The sequence below is a fragment of the Meleagris gallopavo genome, chromosome Z (genome assembly GCF_905368555.1).
Source record: "Meleagris gallopavo chromosome Z, MGAL_WU_HG_1.1, whole genome shotgun sequence".
NCBI lineage: Eukaryota > Metazoa > Chordata > Aves > Galliformes > Phasianidae > Meleagris > Meleagris gallopavo.
The window spans coordinates 73351526-73372202 of record NC_139435.1 but is presented as its reverse complement, the minus strand read 5'-3'; the positions used below and the strand labels follow the sequence as shown (position 1 = coordinate 73372202).

The 20677-nt window shown below is 43.1% G+C and overlaps 1 protein-coding gene across 2 annotated transcripts in view; it reads left to right on the top strand.

Annotated features, from left to right (window-relative positions):
* Window positions 1–7831: 7831 nt before the first annotated feature.
* The window catches only part of KCNN2 (potassium calcium-activated channel subfamily N member 2), a 71469-nt gene continuing 58623 nt past the window's right edge, over window positions 7832–20677 (top strand). Inside the window, exons 1-3 of one of the 2 annotated variants that reach the window (XM_085213053.1) lie at window positions 7832–7887; window positions 11467–12542; window positions 12725–12820. In XM_085213053.1, coding sequence (XP_085069179.1) covers window positions 11475–12542; window positions 12725–12820 — 1164 coding nt within the window. In that variant the 5' untranslated portion in view covers window positions 7832–7887; window positions 11467–11474. Of the gene's footprint in view, window positions 7888–11466; window positions 12543–12724; window positions 12821–20677 lie in introns of those variants that run through there. The other variant, XM_085213052.1, reaches the window with a different exon arrangement.

Here is a 20677-nt window from a genome sequence, read left to right as displayed (position 1 = left end):
AAATACTCATCTAATCCTGGACACAGATTATGAAGAGGGGCAGCTTGGTGCTCATGAAACTTATCCATCCACAACAACTGAGCCGAAGAGGAGGGATGTTGCAGCCCTCTCCTCTGTCTGCTGAGGACTCAGATTGCTTGAGAAGTAGCAAGATCACTGGTAGAATTGTTTTTAGGAGAGCATACATCTTACATAAGACAAACCAACTTTTGTCGTTCAGGACTTGGGCCAAAATGATATTTTTATTCCACAGGGATAAAATCTGATCCAAGAATGTGTCACTGTTATTTAATTACTGACATTCTTGTTGGTGGCACATCAAATTTAGACAGTTTCTTTTGTCTATATGCTGTTCTTTTCGCCAAAACATCACCTCTCGTTTTTATAATTGTACTTTTCAATTCCCATGTCTCAGATTTTTACTTTTTTTCCTCAAATATCTACTGTTACTTCCATTTTGGAATTGCAGTTTCTTTTTTCTCACTCGTTACCATTTTTCCCACCTCACGTAGCTCATCTTTACAGTTTCAATATACCATCATCAAGGAGGGAAATTCAGGTTGGATGTCAGGGGGAAGTTCTTTAACATGAGGGTGGAGAGGTGCTGGAACAGGCTGCCCAGAGAGGCTGTGGATGCCCTGTCCCTGGAGGTATTCAAGGCCAGGCTGGATGGGGCCCTGGGCAGCCTGGTATGGTACCAGATTTGGGGATTTGTGGCCATGCCTATGGCAGGGTGGATGGATGATCCTTGGGTTGCCTTCCAACCCAAGCCGTTCTATTATGCTGTTGTCATAACGACTGTTGTCTTAATTTAATTTCTGTTTCTACTCTCATGTATTCCTTTTCCATTGCAGGCCAGAGACCAAGGAACAATATTCATCCATTTGAATTGCTTGTAACTACTTACAAAGGCTTTTTAATGAGCATACTTGGCAGCATTGCTGTGCAAGTGCACGCATTGCCTCACACCACGCATAGGTGCCAATCCCCCCTCCAGTGTGTGAACCGTGTGTGAATTCCCACAGGTTCATCAGCTCTAACTTTCCAGTCTGCTCACAGTCCTGAAGTCACTGTGACACATGCAGACAAAAGTGTATTGGCAGCATTTTTGCCTACAATACAGCAGCCATCTTTCTGCAAATGTAAGCCTTTGTGTTTCATGAGAAAAGCATGCCTCTGTGCAAATTAAGTAATGCTTCTCATTTTTTACTTGCTATAGATTTACCCTCCTAGCCCAGCTTCTGCAATTAAAGCTGCCTGTCTTTTAGGACAGTTTTCAAAAGCAAACATTCAGGCTAGGTTTAAAAAAAGTGTATATGCTTATATCTGGAAAGAGATCTTTGTGTAAAAAGACACAAACAAATATTCTCTGGCACCTGCATTTGGTCTGTGCAAATTTTTTCCTGTGGAAATAAAAATGCTGTGCTTGAAACAGAGTTGAATGGGTTGGAAGGTGTGAGTAAAACTGAGTGAGGAATTTATTTTTCAGCTATAGAATTGAGAATTAGGAAGTTTAGGTTATGATGATACCACGTTCAGGAGTTTCTTTTCAGCAGAGGGAGCTAGAAACTCTCAATAAAGTAGTTATAAGTGGATTGCTGCAATAAAAGAAAAAAGCATGAAGATGGAACTTATATGTGGCATTATTCTGTTAGTCTAAGGCACACAGAACATTGCAAAGTCTGAACCCCTTTCTGGCTTTACCGGGGAGTCTTGCCCCACAAGACATCAGAATGTGCTCCGAGCAGAGACATTCTCATGCAGTTCTTTTGGAACTTTTCTGCATTGGAGGAACAGCTATTCACTGGTGCAGGAGCATACATTATGGTGGTTGGCTTCAGGTCTTACCTGTCAGATAACAAAGGCATGAGCACATTGTGAGGCAGTTTTGTTTAACATCAAATTTAACAGCCTTGGTAGGTGAAGTAGAAACTTTTTTGTTCTAGTTAATTGAAGCAGAGAAGAGAGCATGAAAAATGTGTAAAGTAGGAACACCGAAGAACAGTTAATTATTTGAGAAACCGGAGCTGGACTTTAATGATTTACTTACTCAATACAATTTCAGATGATTTACCTCTGTGTTGTAAGAGCTTCGAAACAGGTTGCTAGTTAGAGTGAAATACTGTATCAGTCAGGGGAGAAACTGCTAAATGATGAACTTTGGGGGAACTGCAGTTTCAACCAGGCAGAAAAAATGTGACACTTCATTGTAATTTGCATGGCACACATCTCTGGTAGCATGGCACTTTTATCCTTCATCATACTTCTAGACTGTGGAAGTGTCTTAGCACATAGTTTTGCAGTCTTATCTACTTTTGTTGATGCTGCTTTTGTTTGCATGGCAGCACCGATCAATTTAATAGGCAGATGCCATCAACACTGTGCCTTCTGCAAAATCATACTGATGAACAGGATATTAGACACCTGGCCTGCATTCACAGCAGTCAAAAATAATTAAAAAAGAAAAAAAGTAGAACCAAATTACTACCTTCTGCAAAACTGGCCACTAGGGTCAGAAGACAGGAAAAATTTAAGAGGGAGAACTGTGAAATTTCCTTTTAGCCACCATTACATATTGATTTTCTAAGTTTTCTTTGGGAGTTTAAAGAGTAAACTTCTGGTAAAACAGAGCAAAAATAGGCTAGGTGGTTTTTGTGAATAAAAGACAAACATTTTACAGTGTGGCATTTTTTTTCATCAGTACATCACTTGACATGTTATAAATAAAGAATGGATGTTTTATGTCAGATAACAAGTCTGTTCTCCTTTGTCTGTTATGAGCAAAATATGCTCATAATGCACAAATTACCAAAAAGCTTGATGAAGCTGAAAAAGTACTTGCAAAGCTGAAGTGGCTCTACAGAATTAATAAAGAACACTTGCAAACAACTAAAAATTGCTTTAAACTAGCAGTTGTAGCAGCTTCACAACTTGGAATGACAGCTCTGTCAGAGATATGGTTTGGGCACGGGAAGGGCAGCAGGATTTAAAAAAAAAAAGAAAAAGAAAGGGCAACTTGAATGTTAACATTAATAAACGAACATGATGGCATTAGCTTGAAGTGAATCACCCTTTTTCAACATATTCAATAGAAGAGAATAAATGCTGAATTTTCGCACATGAAGTAAAAACAGTTTGGGGTATTGCAAAGGATGAGGGCTGCTCTGAAAGGAATGCCTCTTATTTGTAATGTAGGCCCAGAGCAGCAGTTATCAGATGGTGGTATGGAAGCAAAAGTTGAACCTCCCCATCAATATGCTGTTACATTTTGTTGCTGTGTGACAGATGGCAGCAGAGGGACAGTCTGCCAGAATGGCATGTGGCAGACATGGAAGTGTGTATGAAGCAAAGGTGTCTAATTTAATTCCTCCATGCAGAAAAAGTTGCACCCATTGATACTCATTGATGCTTGCTGAACATTTATGTGTCAGCACGGTGAGGTGGTGAGTAGTGTGTTTCAGCAACATGCAACAGCAATGTGAAAGATAAAGCCATGTTCTGGATGGCCATGCACAGCTGCCACACCATGAAATGAAGAGTTTATCAATGAGCTCATCTATGCAAATCAGTGGATTACAAACAGGGAACAGTGTACACAGCTGAATATCATCAGCTTCAATGGGTTGGAAACTATGATTGCAACATTGGAATATCACAAAGTTTGCACCAGGTGGGACAGAAAGAACACTGGGTGCAAGTTTGTAAGGACTACTTGAAGCAATATGTGGATGAAAGTGATAGTTTCCTGGATCTCTTCATTAATGGTGATGAGACATGGCGGAGTCAAAATGAAATGAGCTAGAGTCAAAACGGCAGTGCATGGAGTAGAGACCTGGATTACCCATAGAAGAAAACGTTCAAGATGCAGCCCTGACTGGATAAAGTGATGTGCACTGTATTTTGTTTTAGGAAAAGGGTGATCCTTATGGATTTTCTGGAACCTGGACAAACCCTCAACCCATGATACTAAGCTGAAGGCTCAAACTTTTGGATGGGCCAGAGAAGAAGATAACACTTCTCTTGTAACATGATAATGCCAGGCCCCACAGCATTGTGAAGACTGCAGAGCACATTGCCATTACTGGCATGAGGTGTGTGAAGAAGTGTTGATGCTAGATCTATCCGCTTTGGAGAAGACTGGCTGGCTGAACAGAGGAATTCTGTCCTTAAAAATAAACTGTCTGCATTACTGAGTAGTATGTGACAGAGAATTAGACAATATGTTACTCACAGCATTGCCTGACATTTGCACTGTCCTACCTGAAGCAGTATCATTTAGCTACGCACTTTATTTGTCTTTATTTGTTCTGCAATAAGAATGACAAAGTGGAAAACATATTCGTCCATATCTATGACTGGTTTCTTATCCAGATGATAGGTCTGTATGAGATATAAGATTATAGAACCATAGAAAAACTAGCTTTATTCAGACTGGTTCAACACTGATACATTTTACATAGGAAAATTAGCTTGAGGAAAAACTTCTAGGACATATTTGTTATGAGCTCTACTGAGTTGCAGAGATGGCTTTTACCCAGCTGAAATGCAGAAATTTACACCCTTAAAAATATCTTCTGAACATTAAAAGTGTCTAGTCTTTTCCTCAGGAACACATTTAATTTTTGGTTAAGTAATACGGATATAGAGTGGATAAAGAAGAGAAGTGAAGAGAATTACATGCCCAAGAACAAAAATTTCATAAAACTTTAGAAAAGTTTCATAAAATTTCATAGATTTCATTAAATTTCATAAATCTTTCTATCACTTCAGATAGCTGTTTGGTTGCCAAGCTTATGAAACAATAGCCAGCTTGAAGCACATTTCTTTTATAACTACCTCCTTTCCCTTACTTCTATTTATTCTACCACTGTATAAATTTTGCACATTTCTTTGAGAGATAATGGCTACAAACAGAAACACTACATAAATCTGAGCGTTATGAACATCACAGAATCACAGAATCACAGAATTGTAGGGGTTGGAAGGGACCTCTAGAGATCATCGAGACCAACCCCCCTGCCAAAGCAGGTTCCCTACACCAGGTCGCACAGGTAGGCGTCCAGGCGAGACTTGAATATCTCCAGAGAAGGAGACTCCACAACCTCCCTGGGCAGCCTGTTCCAGTGCTCCGTCACCCTCACCGTGAAGAAGTTCTTACGCACATTCGTGCGAAACTTCCTATGCTGCAGCTTATGTCCGTTTCCCCTCGTCCTGTCTCCACGTACCACTGAAAAGAGACTGGCCTCACCACTATGGCCGCCACACCTCAGATATTTATAAACCTGGATCAGGTCCCCTCTCAGTCTTCTTTTCTCAAGGCTAAACAGACCCAGTTTACTTAGCCTTTCTTCATAGGGGAGATGCTCCAGGCCCTTCACCATCTTTGTGGCCCTCCGCTGGACTCTTTCCAAGAGATCCCTGTCTTTTTTGTACTGGGGAGCCCAGAACTGGACACAGTACTCCAGATGAGGCCTTACCAGGGCAGAGTAGAGGGGGAGGATCACCTCCCTCGACCTGCTGGACACGCTCTTTTTAATGCACCCCAGAATGCCATTGGCCTTTTTGGCCACGAGGGCACACTGCTGGCTCATGGCCAATCTGTCGTCCACCAGGACGCCCAGGTCCCTCTCTGCAGAGCTCCTCTCCAGCAGCTCATCCCCCAGCCTGTATTGGTGCATGCAATTCTTCCTCCCTAGGTGTAAGACCCTACACTTGCTTGTGTTGAACCTCATCCGGTTTCTTACTGCCCAGCTCTCCAGCCTGTCCAGGTCTCGCTGAATGGCAGCACAGCCTTCAGGCGTGTCAGCCAATCCTCCCAACTTCGTATCATCAGCAAACTTGCTGAGGGTGGCCACTATCCCCTCATCAAGGTCATTGATGAAGATGTTGAACAAGACCGGACCCAGCACAGACCCCTGGGGGACACCACTGGTTACAGGTCTCCAGCCAGACTCTGCACCACCAACGACGACCCTCTGCGCTCTGCCAGTCAGCCAGTTCTCAACCCACCTCACTGTCCACTCGTCTATCCCACACTTCCTCAGCTTTGTTATAAGGATGTCGTGGGAGACAGTATCAAACGCCTTTCTAAAATCAAGGTAGATTACATCTACCGCTCTTCCCCCATCCACCCAGCATGTGACAGCATCATAGAAGGCCACCAAGTTGGTCGAGCACGACCTCCCCTTGGTGAACCCATGCTGACTACTCCTGATAACCTCCTTTTCTCCCAGTTGTCTGGAGATGGTATCCAGCACAAGCTGTTCCATCACCTTTCCAGGGACGGAGGTGAGGCTGACAGGCCTATAATTACCCGGATCTTCCTTCTTGCCCTTTTTGAAGACCGGAGTGACATTGGCTATCCTCCAGTCTTCAGGGACCTCCCCTGTTGTCCAAGACCTCTCAAAAATGATGGAGAGCGGTTCGGCAATGACCTCCGCCAGCTCCCTCAGCACACGTGGATGCACCCCATCAGGTCCCATGGACTTGTGGACCTTAGTACTGCCTAGGCGCTCACGCACATCCTCTTTCCTGACTAAAGGGAAGTCTCCCATTCCCCAGACCCTCTCCCTAACCTCCAGGGTGTGGGATTCCTGCAGGGGAGCCTTTTCACTGAAGACAGAAGTAAAGAAGGCATTCAGTATCTCTGCCTTCTCAGCATCCCCCGTTACGAGGACCCCCCCCTCACTTAGTAAGGGGCCCACATTCTCCCTAGTTTTCCTTTTGCTATTAACATACTTGAAGAAGCCTTTTTTATTATCCTTTATCACTTTAGCCAGATTCAATTCCAGACGGGCTTTAGCCTTCCTCGTCGCATCCCTGCAGGCCCTGACTACATTCCTATATTCTTCCCAAGTGATCAGACCCTTTTTCCACATTTCATGGACCTTCTTCTTTCATATCCGAAAGGTTTTAGGTATGATGGTGACAATAAGCAAACAGAATTTTGTGATATGCAATTTGAATGCACTGCTGAATTTGTAGAATCTTTCAGGGAATCAGAACTGCAGGACTAAATCAAAAACCTCAGTAAACACAATCCAAGAAGCAATCGTACACTTCATATTCTGGTTTCGGAGGAGTACTGACTGTAGGAACCTACACGGCATTTAAGATTTGAAAGTAATCATACATGCCAGGCGTCTTCTGAAAGCAAAGTCTATCTTTCACATATCATAGTAATGTAATATATTAAAAAAAACATAGTAAGTAATCATATTATTAATTACACTAGAATGAACTTTCCAAATATAACAATACCGCTGCAATATTCTGATGTTAAATGCAGTCATTGATGATAAAGTACCAACGGAAAAATATTTATTTTTCAAATGGGGGTAAATGAAATTTATTTAGGATCAATTGCTACCTGAATAGAAATGACATGTAGATGAAAAGCACAGCTAATACTGGTTTGTGCACTGCCTACTCTGCAAGGCACAATCCCATAAGTAGATGAAAACACTCCCACTGTATTAATAGACAAAAATTTTTCTAGTACTGGAATCTGTAAAATTAAAACTCTCACAGTTGATAACTTCTACACATTTGAAGTTTTCACATAGGTTACAGTAGAAATAGTGCATGACGCTAGAATTTCAGTAATTGTGCTCAGCCGAAGGTCTGTTACAAAACTGCAGTCAGATTAAAAATAATGCAATAGAGTACGGGACTCAGGCTGAATGATGGCCTGAGCCTCTGACTGACCTGAGGCGAGCAATGAGTCAGCCAAGGGAGCACAGGTGAAGGTATTTCACCTGTGCTACCGGAAGGGGTGGAACCTGGCTCCACCTCTCCTAAATCCCATTTAAGTGCTGTCTGCCACTGAGGAAGGATCTCTTCCTAGAGATCACTCCTCGGGGAGGATGTTGTGAGCCTACAACATTGGTAAGCATTTTCCATTTATTATCTTCTTGTTACGATAATCCTATTTAGCGTAAAACTCTGTTACGCTAATTGCTTTTACACCTCTGTACACTTATTGATTGTACAAATAGTCACCAGCTCAGCACCTGTGATGGCTGTGCAGTATAGTATTAACGCTAATACGTTTAGCTAGATGAGAGATACATTTTAGGTGGTACTATTGGTACTATTTCCTGGTAATAAGGAGAGAAAAAAAAAAAAGGGTAGGAACATGAGAGGAAGTCATTAAGCTTGTGTGATATCCAAATAGTTTCAAAACTCCCAGAAAGCCTGGAGAAGTAAACTTAGGGAAAAAAAAACTTTTGTAAACCCCATTTCATATTTTCAACCTGTTTATCAGTAATAAAAGCTTTGCTGGAAGGAAAAAAAAGCAAAATTAATCCTTTCAGGGGAAAGGCATGCAGCAATTATAGGTATCTCTACATCTGCAGCCCTGAGAATTAAAGCATCCCCTCTTGAAAATTTCCAATCCAGTGTTCTCATCTTTAGCATATAATAAACATCTTTTCTAAAGGTGAAGGTTTTGAACGGCAGTGAACCTGCATTTTTGTTGCTAATACACTGAAGGAGAAGAAGAACACGCAGATAAGTGGAATAGCATAAAATCAATAGCAGAAACTGTAAAGCATTCTTCTTTATAGCATGTGGCCATACAATCTGCATGGTACTGTCGTGACATTTCTTCTGCTGCTGCCATGGAACACTTTCAAATGGTCTTTGAAATCAGAACAGGTCCAGTAAGGGTGAGATGCTCACAGGTACATGATAGAAGTGGCAGGTGAATGTAGAGCCATCTGGTACACGAAGCCCTGCCAGATGTTATGCAAAAGGTAACTTACACACATGGCACATATAGTTAGTTTCCATCTCACCATCTTGGCAGCTGCACTGTGCAACTGTTTTGCTGTTGTCTCACAAAGCACATTTTTTTGCTGCACATATAAGTCTGAAGGGTCTTGCAATATCATATTCCTGTTTGTGCTAGCTCTGTTTCTCTTACTGTGATTCTGCTTTCACTAAGGGCATCTTTCTGTGTATATGTCAGCCATACACCAGCTTGTTTTCTGTCATCTGAACAAGGCTGCTTGCTTTAGTGATTTGCATTCTAGAAAACCCTAGACCTTGTGATTTCAAGATACTGAAGAACAGAATTTCCTAGATTTTTTCTTCATTCTTTTTTCCTCTTTATTATATTTTTACATTCTTTGACTTTTTTACAAGTACATAATTTTCCATAATTTTAACAGGGGCCTGGCAGGAGTACAAGCAACAGGATAACAGCCAAAATAGCTTTCTAGTACATTTTGTTGCAGCCTGCAGGTGTTCTGTCTTCATTAGTTGCTACGTGAGCTTTTCAAACAACTTGCTAGAATGAATAGCTGCCACCTCAAATATTTCAGTGTTTTTTCCTCTCAAAAATACAATTTTCCCTGCATCTGTTGATCTTCCTGTTTCACTGTTTTGCTCAACAGCATTAATCTTCATCTTGCAATTAGTGAGCTTAGAAAAAATAAATCTGTTTTCCAAACACCTGCAAAAATATAATTATAAAATGAGATCTGCAGCAGCTGTCTTATTTCATACAAAGATACATGTGTACACATTGACACATGCATATACACGTGTAAAAACTGCCTATTTGGCAAAGCAGCAGGACTTATGATAATCAGTAAGAGCAGTTTCATCCAGTAATAACAAAAAGGTGAAAAACAACAACAGAGCCTCCAAGATCAAACAGCTCATGCTTTATCACAGGGGTTCATGGTTACTATTTTAGTATTCTTTAGCAGTTCAGAGCTGTTCATGCAAATTTATTTGAGACAGATGGACACAGCAACTAAATTCATGTGAACAATGTATTTTATTTCTGAAATACATTCATTTTTTCAAAATGAACTTTAAAATTACTTCAAAAGGGAAGATATTTGATTAAATAGCATCTGTGTATTTACCTGTGTCATACAGAGGAAGGCTTACCCCCCTACCTATGAAGAAGTGCTCTCACCAGTTCTCTCTATAGACCTTGAGACTGCAGTGTCCCATTCAGGCTGTACAGCAGAACTGAAACAAAACCAGCAGCAGATTAGTTTCATAACATGCTGCGTGATTAGTATGACCTCTTGTGTTAAACATGGGAATACTCACTTGATAGATTCATTATGTGACTAAACAAGCCAGCAGATGAAATATCCATAAGCGAGTAATAGCAATGTCCTTGCCAGTTCTACTAATAAACAGGTTATCAGCAGGATATTAAAACTGGGATTTGTAACTGATATATGTGAATCGGATAAATAAGTGCAAACGTTTCTCTGTAGAGAACATAACCACCACGTATTTTAGTCCACTGAGACTTTAAAAAGATAATTCTTTCCTTTACAATTCTAACAAAATCGTGCATGATCAGACTAGATGAAATTATATGACATTGATTTGCTGACTTCTAAGTACAATATGCAGACTTACACATTTTGTAAAAACTGTGTTGTGGTAAACTGGGTTCTGAGTATTTTATCTTCTGTTGAAAGCAATATGTAAAAGTGAGTACTATTTAGAAAATGTTGAGGGCATGGCATGAATGGAACAGGAAAGATGAAACCAATTCTCATTTAAAATCTTTAGCTAGTCTACAGAACATTCTGACAGCAAGTTTGTGCAGGACTTTCATTTACACGGTGACAGAAGCATAGGTTCCCCCAAGATTTTCATTCTTCAGGTTCTATGTGATTTGTGTATCTTTGGAAACAGAAAAACAGGATCACTGAGATAGAATTGAATCTGCTTTTTTTTCCTCTGACTTCTAAAGAGAGCATCCAAATACAGTTTAACATAAAGCACAGAGTGAGATAGCTGGGAAGTTGGTGGAATTTCTTTCAAGACTTCACTGCTGAAGAAATGTGGTATACGACATCGAATACCACAGACACTAATACTACGGGTGCTTCTTCCAAAATAATCAACGCTATACTCAGGGATTTAAAAGTTTTTGTTCGCTCTCACCTATCGTGGTTTCAGAACCACGATATTCCAAAACAAAGCTGAAGTCTGAAAGGAAACTGAACGCGGTATGAGGTCCAGCCGTTACACAGCTGTAGGCTGACACCGGACAGCGTTAGTAAATTCGGCCCCGGCTGCCGCAGGTCGGAAAAGCGCCGCGCACGGCCCAATTCCCGCGGCCCGGCAGCCGCAGCACACGGAGCGCGGGGCGGACGGGAGGAAGGCGCCCTCCGGGTCGGAACCGAGCGGGCCGCCGCGTTTTGCTGGACAGCTCCGGGGAGCGGCGCTGCGCCCGCGTTCCGCACACGGCGCAGACGTGAGCGGCGCCGGGCGGAGGGAGCCCCGGTACCGCAGCGCCGCTCCCCGGGCGGGCCGCTTCCGAGGCGGGAGCTCCCGGGCTTCCTCGGCGCGGGGCTCCCCGGCAGCGGTAGGGGGGCGGGGGCAGCCCTCACCTACGGGCGGCGGGATCCCGACAGGGGCGGGGCCGAGCGGCCCCAGCGCCGCCCCCGCCGCCTCACGCCACGGCCGGTTCCCCCCCCACAGGTGACGCCATGCCTGTTGTTTTGGTCCGCCCAGCCAATCGGATGCGGCGGCTGGATTCTACGGGAGCCGGGATGGGCCCGTCGTGGCGGCAGCGGGACTCTCCCTTACCGACCATAACGCATTGCGCAAGGTGCAGCACCGTCCGGTACTCCTGCGGCTTTAACAACCCGGGCATGGAAGCGCCGCGCCACTTCGCTCCGGGTTTCGGCCCGGAGCAGCAGCAGCAGCAGCGCCCGCCGGCGCCTCTGCACTGCCGGCAGAAGCTGGACAAGGCGAGTCTTCTCCAGCAGCAGCAGCAGAGCCCGTGCCTCCAGTGCAACAACTGCGCCTACTACGGGGCTGCGGCGGCGACCGCCGGGGATAACCTGCCGCTTCTGCTCCGCGCCTCCTCGCCGATCTCGGGCACCTTCCGCACCCGCTCCTCGCCGCTCTCCTCTGTCGCCTCCTCCCGACAGGGCAGCCAGCTGAATGTCAGCGAGTTGCCGTCCTCCAGTTATGCTGGTGCAGCGAGGCAGCCTTCCCAGCACGCTCCACACCACCAGTGCCACAGCCTGCAGCAGGCAGCGAGTCCCGGCAGCAGCGGCAGCAGCGGCAGCGCCCACCACCACCAGCAACAGCAGCAGCAGCCCCAGCAGCGCCGAGAGAGCAATCCCTTCACCGAAATAGCCATGAGCAGCTGCCGGTACAACGGCGGCGTCATGCGGCCGCTCAGCAACCTGAGCTCGTCCCGCAGGAACCTGCACGAGATGGACGCTGAGTCGCAGCTGCTGCAGCCGCCGCTCTCCAGCCCCAACGCCGCCGGCCCGGAGGTCGTGGTCTCCAAGCCCGAGCACAACAACTCCAACAACCTGGCGATCTACGGCCCCGCCGGCCCCGGCCCCGGCCCGGGCGGCCCCAGCGACGGCGGGAACAAACCCACCAAGAAGAAGAATCAGAACATCGGCTACAAGCTGGGGCACCGCCGGGCTCTGTTCGAGAAGCGCAAGCGCCTCAGCGACTACGCGCTGATCTTCGGCATGTTCGGCATCGTGGTCATGGTCATCGAGACCGAGCTGTCCTGGGGCGCCTACACCAAGGTACTCGGCCCGGCTCCGGGTCGCTCGCTCTCCCCGGTCACGCCGCTCCGGTGCCCGGTCCGGCCCCCCGGTCCGCTGCCGCCCCGAGGCGAGGCGAGACCGGCCCGGCCGCCGGGGCACTGCGGGTTGGCAGCGGCCTCGCGCGGGGCTCGCTGAGGGACGGTGGTATTTTTGTGTTGCAGGAATCGCTGTATTCCCTCGCTCTGAAATGCCTTATCAGCCTCTCCACGATCATCTTGCTCGGACTCATCATCGTGTACCATGCGCGGGAGATCCAGGTAATGCTTCCTTTGGCGGTTTTTCGGAAGGTGGTAAGTAGCCTCGGGAAGAACGAATTATCGGTAGGCACTAACAGGAATTCAGTGGAGAGAAAGGTGACAGGCAGCGTGGTCACATAGGTGTCGGGGAGCTTTGCCTCTCTGGAAGCAGCAGCAGCAGTGATGCTGTAGGACCGCTCAGCCCTAGGTTGTAATGCACTTTGTGTGTGATATGCCTGGTGCCTTCTGTAGTAGATGTACAGCAACACTCTTAGTTTTCCAGTGAATAAATTTCATGCCGTGCAGTTTCTCTCAGTGGCAAGGTTAATTATCTGTGATGTGAGTTATGTAATTTTTGCTATGCTGTCTCAGAAACAACATGCTTTAAGAGTATATTTTAAAAGAGGAGGAAGACTCATGTCTGACCTGCTTTATTTAATGCCCCGGGATGGTATGAAAGAGAACTGTCAGGAAAAGCTGGGCGAAAGACAGGGAAACATACCAGCCAGAGTGTATGTTAAGTCTAACTATTGACAGTCTACTGTCATAGATTCTGTCTGAGAGACTTATTTCTAATATCAGTTGTAAATTTTTTTTTACCAAGAAATTAAAATCTGCTACTTCAGTTAAACCAAAACATAAAAAAGATAGATTTAAAACTTCTGAAGTGAAAAATGCCTTACTCATTGGTGCTTTTGATTTTTCTAATTAGAACTACCTTCAGCTACAGGCTGAAATGACAGGCTTCAAGGACAAAGGTGTTTTTTAGTAGTAGCAATCAATAAAAAGAGTATTTGACAGTTAAAAGGCCTCATTGAAGTGGGAAGATCGGGGGTAGACTTGGCGGCAGCAACCGTGAAGTAATGGAGTTCAGGATCTTGCATGGAAGAAACAGAACAATAAGTGTCATTGCAACCCTTGACTTCAGGAGTACCAACTTTGACCTCTTTGATGAGCTACTTGGAGGTATCCACTAGGTTAGAGCATTGAAAGCTAAGGGGATCTAAGAGACTAGGTTAGCATTCAAGCACCACTTCCTCCATGCTCCAGATTGGTGCATCCCTAAGAATAAGAGTAAGAAATCAGGCAAAGGTGGCAGGAGACCCCCAAAGATGAGCTAGTGGAAAAAGCTCAATTAGAAAATCAAATTTTATGAAATGTGAGAAAAAGAGTCTGACCATTTGGAAAGACTATAGAAATGTTGTCAGGATATGCAAGGATGCAGTGAGAAATTAAATCTGACAAAGGAGGTTAACAATAAGAAGGGCTTATCTAAGTAGATCGATAACAAAAGGAAGAGTAGGGAAAATGTGGACCCCCTAGTAAATGAGGTGAGTGTCCTGGTAACAGAAGACACTCAGAAGGTGGAGTTACTTAACACCTTCTTTGTTTCGGTCTTCACTTATAAGAGTGGCCCTCAGGAGTTTCAAACCTTGCAGGTAAGAGAGAGAATCTGAAGAAAGGAAGACCTTCCCTTGATAGGGGAGGATTTGGTCAGAGATCATTTAGGCAAACTCTATACACAGAAAAAATCCATGGACCTCAATGGAATGCACTCAGAGGTATTTAGGGATTTGACTGAAGTTATTGCTGAACCACTCTCTGTCATCTGGGCAAGGTCACGGAGAATAGAAGAGGTACCTAAAGACTGGAGGTAAGCCAGTTTCACTGGCAAGAAGAAGGTCCCAGGAAGCGACAGGTCAGACAGGTTCACCTCTGTTCTTGGGAAGGTGTGGATATTATCTCCAAGTAAGTGAAAGAAGAGAAGGTTATCAACATGTCAGCATAGTTTCACCAAGGGGAAATAATGCTTAACTTATTTAATAGATTTCTGTGATGACTGGCTGGGTAGATGAGAATGGAGCAGTGAATGTTATGTACCTTGACTTCTGCTAATGTTTTTGATACTGTCTCTGATAATATCTTCATAGGTAAACTTAGGAAGTGTGGGATAGGTGAGTGAACAGTGAGGTGGTCTGAGAACTGGATGTCTGGCAGAGCTCAGAGGGTTGTGATCAGTGGCTCAAAGTCTATGTGGAGGCCTGTAGTTAGTGGTGTTCCCCAGCAGTTGGTACTTGTTTAACTAACTTATTCATTAATGACCTGATGAAGGGATAAAACACACCGTCACCAAGTTTGCTAATGATATAAAGCTGGAAAGAGCGGCTGACACACTAGAAAGCAGAGCTGCCATTGAGTGAAAGCTAGGCAGACTGGAGAGCTGGGTGGAGGGAACCTTATGAGGCTCAGCAAGAGAAGGAGTAGAGTCCTACACCTGGCAATGAATAACTGCACTCATCAGTGTAGGTTGGAGGCTGACTTGCTGGAAAGGAGCTCAGTTGAGGAGGACCTAAGTATCCTGGTGTGCAGCAGGTTGAACATGAGCCAGTAGTGTGCTGTTTTGGCCAAGAAGGGTAGGGTTATCCTGAGGATCATTAAAAAGACCATAGCCTCTTTGCTACCCTGAGAAGTCCTTTTCTGGAGTACTTTGCCCAGCTGTGGAGTCCCCAGTTCAAGAAAGACAGGGAACTTCTAGAGGGAGTCCAGTGAAGGCTACATAGATTTGTTAGGGGCCTCGATCTTGTGAGGAAAGCCTGAGAGACTGTTTATCCTGGAAAAGAGAAGATGGGATCTTACAGTGCTTATAAATATCTAAGGTGCAGGTGTCAAGTGGAGGAGGCCAGAGTTTTCAGTAGTGCCCAGCAGCACGGCAAGGGTGATGGGGACAAACTGGAACATGGGACGTTCCACCTGGACGTGAAAAAGAATTGCTTCATTTTGAGGGTGATAGAGCACTGGAACTGCTTAGAGAGACTGTGAAGTCTCCTCTGGATGTGGTGGAAACCCACACGGACACTTTGCTTTACAATCTAATGTAGAGAACCTGCAGTGGAGTTGGACAAGATGATCTCCAGAGGTCCCTTCTGACCCCTATGATTCTGTTTAGTTCCCTTCTATGCAAATGAATGGTGTAGCTCCAATGTTAGAGGATATCATAGTCTCCTGCTATAAAGTTGGAGAAATATTATGTTACTGGAGACTGTTTGCCAGGCTGGTTCCTGTCATGATGTTTTTCCACATGCAAAACTTCTACTTCCAAAACCAGTTAATTTGCTATACTATAGTTTTATAATATCGTAGGAATCAAAATCTGTTTTATAACGTAAGCTGTGAGCTACTGACAAAGAGGGTTTTCTTAATCTGAGTATGGCTGTTCCAGTGTGGGAGCCTCCTTTTCTGATGCGCTGTCCTACAAGTGGTGCTTGAGGCATTAAGAACAAAGATTAAAAGAATGCATTGCAAATAACTCAAAGCATTTTCCAGAAACTTTGGAAAATTTTATGCAGGATAACCAAATATTTGTAGGTCTCTATGTGCATGAGCTTGCACCATGTAGTTACTTTGAGACTTGGGTTGTGTTTTGTTTTTTTTTCCCCCGTCGTTGTTTTGGATTTATTTATTTTTTTCAGAGAAATAGTTGCAAATTTTGCATTCTTTCAGAGATGTATCATGGATCAGATGAAAACAATCTTTAAAAAACTTTAATAGTAATTAATAGTAATTTCTTTATTTATTGGTTGTTCCAAACTCTGTCATTCATCTTGAAAATAAAATTTCTGTGTTCAAGGAGCCTGTTAGAAGGGAAGGGCATAATGTCCCTGAGCTGTCCAATGTTTGACAGCTTTTTAATTTCGGAACAGTTTGCTTTTGTGCACAGTCTTGACTTTTTAAAAACAAGGTGAAGAAGATGCTGAGCAAAACTTACATCCCTCTACACTGATAAACTTGTGTTACACATGGCATCTGAAAACAGGAAGTTCCTTTAAAATATTTAGGCTTAAGTGGATATGGAGTCTAGTCCAGATGAAAGAAAATACTCTGTAACGATGATAATTGGTGGTTTTAAAATAATCTTTAAAGCTGACTGTTTTTTGAAGGCAAACTAATTTTTAGTTCAAGCAAATTCATGAATTATTTTCTGTAGAATCCTGCTCACAGATAGCTGTCTGTGTCCTAGAGGCACCAGCTATTCATCAAATTGTGTGCAAGTTTAAGCTTTCTATTTTAATTCTTCTCTGAAAGACTTAAACATTGTAAGGGAGTACTGTATAAACTAGCTGGATTGAGCAGAGAGGAGTTCTGCCGAATATCAATACCACGCTGTTAAGTGTGATATGTTTTTAAAATTTGAATGTAAAGAAATCACTCTAGCTAAAAGTAGTTTTTTTTCTACAAAGAATAAAACAAAATATGAGTAATAAGATGACGGTAGTAATTATTACTGCTTGCTGATTTAATATTCAATGAGGAGAAATGTCCATTCGTGGTAATCAGCTTCTCGATTCTTTTTAGTAGTGACCTTAGTGGAGAAGGAAGTCCGAACAGTCATGCTGCCAGCAAGTCAGTGGGAGTGCCTAGCAGCACAGCAGGTGACTGCAGTCTTTCCACTAACATTCCACATACATTATGCTTTGGAAACAGGTCACGCAGTCAGCTAAACCAAACCCTCGGATTCACCTGCCTCAGCCCCGTTTTAAGGTGACTGGAAGGGAGATTTAAAAAGACTTACTGGAATTCTTTCCCAGGGCTAGGAGTTTTGCATGTGTGCGGAACACATCAGTGTTTTTTATAGATATACATTTCTTTTATCCCGCTTAGAGCGCAGTTGATGAGCGGTAGGGAAGCGGCGGCACCTTCGCAGCCTCTCGGGGCGGAGGTTCACCCGCCGCCCTTTCAGGACCGCGGACAGCTCCACGCGGTGCGCCTGGCTCGGCGCTGCCTGGCGGCGGAACAGCGCCGTCCCGCGGCTCGCGCTCCGCCGCCGGGGTGTTCGCTCCGCCGGCAAAGCGCCGTGCTTCTCGAGCTCCCTCAACCTGTCCCGAGCTCTGCAGTGGGAAGACCGAAGTCTCCCGTGAAGTAGCAGTTTTCAGGCAAGAAGTGGTGTTTGGATGCTGTGTTGTCCGGTGGAGTACTGGAGGTGCTAACATATTTAGCGTCTCAGTTATTATACTGCATTATCCTAAGTCTACAGTGGGAGCTGTTACTAAACTTAATCAGTGTGTTAAGACTTAGAACAGTCTACCAGGCATGTTTAAGCCAGAAATCATTGCTCATATTACTGTTTCCAGAAAAGAGCATAGAAATTACCAGCAACATTCCTTCCAGGAAGGAATTCTATTTCCTTCACCCTCCTTGCGAAAACAAAAAAACAACTGAAAACTAAAAGCAAAATGCAAATGAACTACAGTAACGAGGTTGGCGTTGTGTATAGGAACAACTTCAAATTGGTTTATTCTCCTTTTAGCCCATTGATGCCGTGTTTGTAATGTTATAAGAATGTTGATTTGGGAAACTACAGAAATTTATAATTCTCCCTCCAAACGTTTGTGGTTGATTAAGTTCTTCAGAGCAAGTGTCCCGTGTTTGGAAGATTGCTAGGAAAGATGTAATTCATCATTGTCACAGTCTAAAATAGGTTTTTCTCTTACTGTTACTTCAGTTGAGAGTTTGGAGATATAGATGAGGAAAAGTGAAGAACGCAGCATGATCCAATTATCATAATAATGTACACTGCTCTAATTACCCACTTAATGCATAAATAGTTTCTTACTTGAATGCTATTTTACATAATTAAAACTGCAGTGTGCAACATGCTTACAGCTACTGTTTCTCAGCAACTTACTATTCTATTTCACATTTCTCTAATGGAATTTGCTTTTAGGTTAATAAAGTGGAATTAAAAAGTTCACATGGCAATTTAACATGCAGTTCACATAGTAAAACTGCATGTCCCTAGGGAGGAGGTATATGTCCACAGAAATACTTTTGTTTTGGTGGACTACTTAGGTTATCCATTCCATAAACAAAGGACTTTATGTGCCTTTTTGTTACATGTCCCAAATAAATTACGTATGCTCTCCTGGACAGAATCTGGACCTCTTTTTCCATCTTCCTGATATAGATGCTCTCAGTCATACAGGAAACAAACAAAATAATTGGTGCTGGGTAGAAGTGAATAAAATCATTATTTTTCTCTGATAGTTGACAATTTCTAATCAATTCTAAAATATATTGCTAGTTCATGCTGAGGTAGAACTCTTGCAAAGTGCAAAGCTGAGGGTAAGCTGTGGCTTCCACAGCAGAACCACTAGAACTACAGGGATAAGGCACCTTCTGACCTTATGTTATTTTTCCACCATTACAGAACAATGTGATGCTAATGGATTTGGAGATAAATATGTGTCTTGACCTCGGTATTGTGCGAATTAATTCTGTAATACATGACTATAATAAAAAATTGTTCATGGACTTTCTTTATCCAACTAACATAAATGGAAAGTTCTTTAGTAAAAGTCCTGCATTCACTAACAAAATTGAAGTCAAACTCTGTTACAGTTACTCATCACAAGTAGTAATGGGTACTATGCAGGCCAGATTACTTATCTGTTTTTATCTGTGTAGGTTTTTTTTGCTTTGTCTGTGGTGGTTCACGTGCATGAGATATTGGCTGCTTCTGCTGACTTTTTGCAAAAAGTAATATCAGACATGCCTTTGCCTAGGTTATGTTGAGTTATGAGGGATAACAAACATAGACTAAGACTTCTGCTGCTGCTGCAGCAAAAAAAAAAAAAAAAAGTGGGGGGGAAGTATGTTGAATAACATGAAAATTAAGAAATAAGCTTTGATAATTCTCATCTACAGTCTGTTGAGAAGTAGTGATTTCTTTCTATTTATAATTGTTGATCTATAATTCAGCAGGTTAATTTATAGACTTGAAAATCGCTTTCTATTTGTTGAGTTCCAACTCAATTCTATAGTTTTATGATTCTGTTTGTTTAATACACATTTGATGCAGCAGAAAATGAAATAGGATTCAGATTAATGCAGTGATTATTTATGTGAAAAATACTTGGTTTTAGTTCCGTTCAATACATTTTTAGAATACCTTTTGTCTTCAGAGCCTTTTTGACTTCCAAGGTGTTACAAGTGCCCATTGTCTACAGAAAGGAGCACTGTTGTGTACAAGATATGGAAGGCAGAATAGGAAATCCTTCAGTATTCAACATCCGAAAGGATTGGAGGCCTTTTGCACTGAAGCTGTGTGTGTAAGATGCTTACTTCCAACAGCCTCTATTAGGATTTAGGAGGAGTTTTTCTATGATGTACGGACCACTTAATGGTTGGCCTGGCAGTACTTACGACTGCCTATTCACACGCGCTGTTGTTTTGAGTGTCTTTTATGAGAATGTGTCTCATGAAGACCAGTTTGGCAGAGAGTAAACACCGTTGCTTTCCAGCTTGTCCTCAGATATGAGAGGGACCGGGGGGGCTCAGGTTAGATTTTGAGTGATACAATTCAGTACAGTAAATCAAAACTGCTGGCTCAGGAAAACAGGGTAGTTTATCAGTTCTGAACGTATCAACAAGTCTTCGTCCTTGAAGGATGATCATGGGGTTTGGCCATGGGATCTCCACCCCACTCCACGTTGTCACAAAATCATTGTCACATATCCTTACTAGAGGATGAATAACTGCTCCTTTTAAAACATCAGATACCTCTAAGAGGAGAGGTTATAATTGATATTATAATTAGTTTTCAGTAAGATGAGCATATTGTTCATTCTGCAAACATTCTTTTATTAACTGACAAGGAACTCTAAAAGTGTGCAGCAAAACGAATAATATTGTGGGGAAGTAAATTATGTTCGGTTAAATGAAAAATAGCACTTGACTTTTCATGGAGATTTTTTTTTTTTTTTAATAATATGAACTACACAGAACCGAAAATATGAATGGAAATAATTCCATTCAGGAATATCATATGTGAAATATCTATGTGCCACAGTTTATTTTTATTGAAGTTGTGTAAATTAGCTT